This window comes from Triticum dicoccoides, chromosome 2A (genome assembly GCF_002162155.2).
Source record: "Triticum dicoccoides isolate Atlit2015 ecotype Zavitan chromosome 2A, WEW_v2.0, whole genome shotgun sequence".
NCBI lineage: Eukaryota > Viridiplantae > Streptophyta > Magnoliopsida > Poales > Poaceae > Triticum > Triticum dicoccoides.
The window spans coordinates 146,634,328-146,640,327 of record NC_041382.1 but is presented as its reverse complement, the minus strand read 5'-3'; the positions used below and the strand labels follow the sequence as shown (position 1 = coordinate 146,640,327).

At 44.0% G+C, this 6,000-nt stretch overlaps 1 protein-coding gene across 1 annotated transcript; it reads left to right on the top strand.

Annotated features, from left to right (window-relative positions):
* Positions 1–2,007: 2,007 nt before the first annotated feature.
* LOC119353893 lies at positions 2,008–5,705 on the top strand. The gene is made up of 5 exons (XM_037620591.1): positions 2,008–2,239; positions 2,312–2,670; positions 3,529–3,579; positions 4,279–4,343; positions 4,797–5,705. Exons 1-4 carry the CDS (start codon positions 2,016–2,018, stop codon positions 4,296–4,298), a joined length of 654 nt encoding a protein of 217 aa, XP_037476488.1. The 5' UTR covers positions 2,008–2,015; the 3' UTR covers positions 4,299–4,343; positions 4,797–5,705.
* Positions 5,706–6,000: the final 295 nt, after the last annotated feature.

The following is a 6,000-nucleotide window of genomic DNA, read 5'->3' as shown; positions in this document are numbered from 1 at the left end:
TGACTAATATAGAAGAGATAAAACAAGTCATGCGTTCTAACAGAGAAAAGGTAAATAGCTTCTGCATATATGAACCGTAGCCTATCATATCTAAAGCAGACAGTATAGCAAGTAGTATATATGAAGTAGAACCTAACATGTGTAGAACAAAAGACTAGAACAAGGAACTGTGGCAGAACCTTTAACAGGAAAGACAAGAACACGTACGGGACAGCAACAGCAGAAGCGCTGGACTTGGGGTCGGTGTCCTCGCCTGCCATGTCGTCGAGGAGGTCGTGGACGTCGGGGAAGAAGTCGTCGTCGGGGAAGTAGTCGTCGGCGACCGGATCATCCGTGATGAAGCAGCCAGTAGTCACGCTGAGCGCTCCCCAAAAATCTTATCACCCTTCTCCCGTACAGGACTCAAAAGATGCGGTTTCGGAGGCCTACTGTCCCGACGTGCGGTACACGCCGCAAGCCGGGATGGGAAAGATCGTAGCAGCAGCGCGGTGCTCAGGAACTTTGTGGCGAGAGGATTCTGGTGTGTCTCTTTGGAGAGGAGCGACCTCTCTTATATAGGCACAGGAGAAGGACACGAAGAGGCTGCGACGGGAGGTGAAGCGAACAGGCAGCGGCCGAAGAGGCGCGCTGTTCGAATTCAGTGTCCACTACAGAAAAATGTTTCAACTCCCACGTGACCTTTCGTATACCCGTCGTGCGTGGATATTCCTCTTGTTCTCATGCTCGTACAAGTGAGGAGAGAACCTCCCTTATAAGGAGGTCCAACTCCCACTCAACTAGCAATGTGGGACTAAACTTTTGTTCCACCTCTTGCCTTGCACAAATAGGCTGTGTGGGCCTCTAGGATTTATTAGGAATTTCTGAAACTGCTATTAGACTAGGCCCAAAATAGACAAAATTTCAGCACTGGCACCTCCGGCAGGTGCTCCTCGCCTTTGGAAGGAGTTGTGTCCTCCTCGAGGATTCTTGCTCCGTTGCTCATGGCGACGCAGGAGAGGAGCAACCCGACGAGGAATAAAGCCGTGTTTCGTGAAGCCATTTTGATGGATGCCTATGGTTGTACTAGCTTGTGTGATGTGGTTTTGGTGTGGAAGAGATAACAGCTGCTACGTTCTGTTTATAGAGTTTGAAAACGCTTGCATGTCATGCAAGTTCAATGCTTGGCCACCTACTCGCCTGCGGTTCTCAGTTTATGTGTGTGCTCTTTAGTTTCATATAGTCTAAGTCGGACTGCGTTCTTACGATCTGATTTGGGTGAAGAGAGAATCTGCCTGGTAGTTCTCTTGGCTGTTAGGCCAGCTGCTAAGACGAAATAACTTGTCCAAGGGACCATCAAATCGCACATAAACACAAGGAAGTTTGGCGTCTGCATTGACTGTTGCTGCCACCAATCGGACTCCTCCCCTTTCTTCCCACTCCCTGCTCCCACGTCAGCGGCGGAGCCAACGTACAAACATTGGGTTCAACTGAACCCAACGGATTTTGCTCCATACGTGGATGTATCTGCAAGTTTACCTGATGTGAACCCATTAAAAAATTATGACTGACCCATCAACACGAGGTTGTCACGGACTAAGCAACTAAAGCAAAAGGCCCACAAGTGAAAAGCCCACGAGGATTCCTTGACTCTTGCCATGATTAATGACCGTGATTAGTCATGTACGCAACCGCACGCCTCACCGTGTCTTCGTTTTTCAATTCGTATCTGATCTCTCCTATCCTCTGTGCGTGTTCCTGGTGCCTCGCCGCCTCGCCGCCTCGGACGGCCGCAGCCTACATATCGACAGCGGCAACAATTGTATCTCAAAATTTGAGGTAATTAAATTACATTGCCTCATTTTCTCTTTTTTCTTTTTTTGAAGACAAATGGCAGGTGCTCTGCCTTTGCATTGAACATATTGAACATATAAATGATGAAGGGTGTGCTAGACATGACCGTTGCCTCCACGTCCTCGCTATTCCTCGCTATGAAAAAGGGCAGCGGGCAGTAGGAAGTCGTGGCTCATCCCAAATCTATGCTACACATCTTCTGCTTCGCCACCCGCTCCCTCTCGCCGGCGCCGACACATGGGTCAGACCCTGCGCCGCACCTCGGGGCGCCTGACACCCCCTCCCCCGCCTCCGCCCCCGGCAAGCCCCCCGCGCGCCCACCCTCACCCGCCTCCACCACGGGCCGCACCAGCGGCTGCTGCTGGCGGCGGCGGAAGTCCTCCCCCGGATCGGCTCGACGTGCCACATGGTATGACGGCTTCTGCTTTTTTCTTGGATCTCGCTTAGCATTCTCGTGCTCACAAAGATACCTGAGACAAAGGATTAGGAGGGCGGCCGGTGATGAGGTAGGACGCTGGGCAGAGAGACGGCAGTCGTGTGGGAGTAACCTGGATCCTGCAGCCGGCGGTGTGAGGAGCGAATCAAGACGCCGCCAGGTCATGCCCGACCTCGCGGGTGCAGGCCGACAGCAGCCGATGACCCTCTCCCGTCTGCTGCACCTCCCTCTCCTATTTCCTCCCACTTTCTCCATCGGCGGTGGCGGCGGCGGCGGCAAGAGGAAAGAGGGTCCCAGGGGGAGACGCGGGCTAGGTCTCGCTCTCGCTGCCCACTCGCTTCGCTCCTTCTTATCTCGCTGCTCGCCGGTTTTTTCCTTCGCGTGGCGCACTCGCTGTACTGATGGTATGACGGCTTCTGCATCTTTCTTGGATCTCGCTTAGCATTCTCGTGTTGTGCCATTTAACCTGGCTGTTGGTTCTTGATGCCACCACAACTGTCGCTGCTGTGTGGCTTTGTTTAAATGCTGATGCCTGGATATTCTTAGGTTCTTGACCTGGCACAAATGCTCTGATTTTCTGGTCATATTGAGGTGCGGTTCTGATAGACTATGTAGAAGCTATTTCATGATCCTTAGTGCTTCTTTTTTGGGCATCGTCCTGCTCACGAAGATAACGTGCAGACTATTGAATTGAAATGCGACATGCTAATTAGGTAGTGGGTTCTGTTTCATCTAATGAAGTGTAGCATGTGAATTTCTGCAAATCAGTTTTGTGATCCCTTTGGGATTTTACGAACTGAAAGACTAAAACCAACTACGACCAATTTAGCATGGGCTATATATTGGGTTAAGTCAGCCAATTCATAAGTTTCAGAATTTGTTGGTATGATCATACTATACAAGAAAACTAGGAATGTCAGTTAACTTTATATCGGGTGTTTTCTGACACTGAATAGCACCATCGTCAGTAAGTTATTGTTTCCGCCCGAGTGCAGCAGGGCATGAACAGTCTATCCAAAATTGTTATTGAAGTTTGCTCATGACATGATTGACCATAGAATTTGGTAAGCTGTTGCATTTTACGGATTTTACTATGAAGAACTCAGCGGCTGTTTGGATTGATTCCTACAGCTGCCCATCCAAAATATTGATCGTTGACCAAGCTGGTGAAGTCGTTTGGATGAGCACTGATTTTTTGACTCACCCAGCCCACCAGATTTTAATTTCTTGATTTATGTTTTTTCTAAACAAGATGTGTGCAGATCGGATGAAGAATACAAGAGGAAGGACCTTGAGGAAGACTGAAGAACAATGTACGTGTGCATACTTAATTTCTTTTTAGCTGTTCTATTGCCTTCTTTCTTCTTTCTTATTTCACAGAACTAAAAATATGCTCTAGAAAAAAAAAATGTGTTTCAGCCATGCCTTTCTTCTGTTTAAAAGAGTACACCATTCTTCGTTCGATCACTCTTGGATGATTCCTTCTGTTTGAGGAACTCAAATTGTCAGTAGCAAATATAGATATATGTGAAGGTCACTCGCTTGGTAGAGAAAACGAGTGGTTTATATAGATCTGTATGGTAAGTGCATGTGCTAGCATATGCATATCTCCTGTCAATACGAATAGCACACAAACACTTCAAGGATATATCAAGCAAAACTGAAGCTGCAATAAGGAAGGATTTTATTCATGGGGTGCTATTTCATTGTAGTGTAATGCGTCACTGAACTAAGTGAGATGTGCAGTTCCTGCCTTACATTATACAATGTACACCTGAAAGTTACCATTTCATTTAGGTCTGTATCAAGCCAATTGGCAACATGCAGTATTCTTTTCCTTTTGATTTATATTTGATTTTTAGAAGTCAAGTCTTACACGAGGTGAGTTGTCAGGATGGATGTTGACTACAACCCAACAGGATGGGAATTTGTTACAAGCCACTTTTGCAGATCCAGATTCACACGGTAATCATTTTTAGGTGATGTCTCACTATTTTTTACTGCTTTTGCAGGTATGGATCTTCAATTATAATGATGATCATAGCAGGGAGATATACCATACTAAGAGCATGCAAAGGTTTGTTTCTATTATATTCTTTTCACTCTACCTTGCTTATTTTGTCTACCTCATCTTAAACCCAAAATTCAAAATGGTTCCCAACTTATATACCATAGAGTAGGGATGCAGGCGGACGGTGTCCATATGTCCGCAAAGCAATAACTGCACTAATTTGCATTACATTAATAACCGTGTTAGTGTTTATGTTTCTTCAGTCTGCACACCCCTGATGGGCATACTGGTGTTAGTTCAACCAGTGAGTTCAACTATAGGAAATTATGTTCAAGAGGGAGATATGGTTGTAAACCTTAGTTCTATAAAGACAAACATGCATGCTGACAACGGTTTGAGCATACCACAACTTCATCATGTACTGACGAAAAATCCTTTTACTTGATTGTGTGTACTGCCGTTTTTTTTCCTTTTCTAAATCTTTGTGAAGTGCTTTAATTTATTTTCTCAACTTTGTAGATAAGCACTGATGTAGAAATATCAAGTTCGGAAGAGCACAAAACAATAAAACAGTTGATTAAGGCTTCACTTGGTAATGACAACTCCATGTGGTCAAAGGTTTGCAACCTGATTTCCTTACAAAATGTAGTTACTAGGGGAACCCAAAGTACTTAATTTTATAATAGTTCAGTTTGTTTTTTCTGAAGCATAATCTTCTAATTTCTGTGCTAAACAATAATGAGTATTTGAAAAATAGGGTTCAAACTATTTGCATTCTAATTCCAGCCTTTCAGTACATGAGGTACTGGCTGCTAGGCAGATTGCTTTGTTTTTAATTGCTGAGATGCTCAATAATCAGGTCCACTATTCATGCCTATGCACAGGAAGATTAGTTTCATTAATCATTCTTTTTTATAGCAATGATTAGTTTGCTCTCAAAAAGATGCTTTAGAAGAATCTATTCAGTTGTTTCTTGAAAAAGTTCTGCATGTGGCAAAAGATGCGGTGGCAAAGGTATACCCTTTATATTATCATTAGATCTGTTCTTTGTTCGGCTTTACTGTTTTCTTACCTTAATATTTTTTTTGGGTATGCAGATTTCAAATGAAGCGAACCGATGCATAAATATTTTGTTGGCAAAATAAGATCCTTTCAGATATCTTGTTGTATGTACAAATCATTTCTCTTTATGTATCACTGTTACTTTTGTTTCTGCTTCGTGCATCCCTACATAGTTGGTATCATGGGTTATCAACCCCTCAAACTTGTTCTGCTATCGGATACCAACCAGATCAATTTAGTGTGAGATTAGTTTTCAGTTGAACCAATTTTATAGTTGAATATGTTGCTTTGTTGGAACGTATGAAGGTTTGAGAAGAAGTACATTGCAACTTAATGCAAAACCATATAACCATGGTTCTTGGAATCGGCTTGAATGTAGCAGTTTTGATAGATATGAATATATCTATATATTTCTCTGTTTCTATCTTTAACAACTTGCTTTTATGTAATTTCTGTTGTGTTGTAACCAGATTTACCCTTACCTTGGCAGTGTGTCTTGTGTGAAATACACATATGATGTTCTTATAAATAGTAATTCCATTAATTGTCCTTTGTTTGTAACTTAGTTGAGTGGTCTGGTTGTACATGATTAAATTCTGGATAGAAACTACTTTGTGGAAATGTGAAAGCTTGAGGCTGGAGCTGGAGCTGGAGGCTGCGC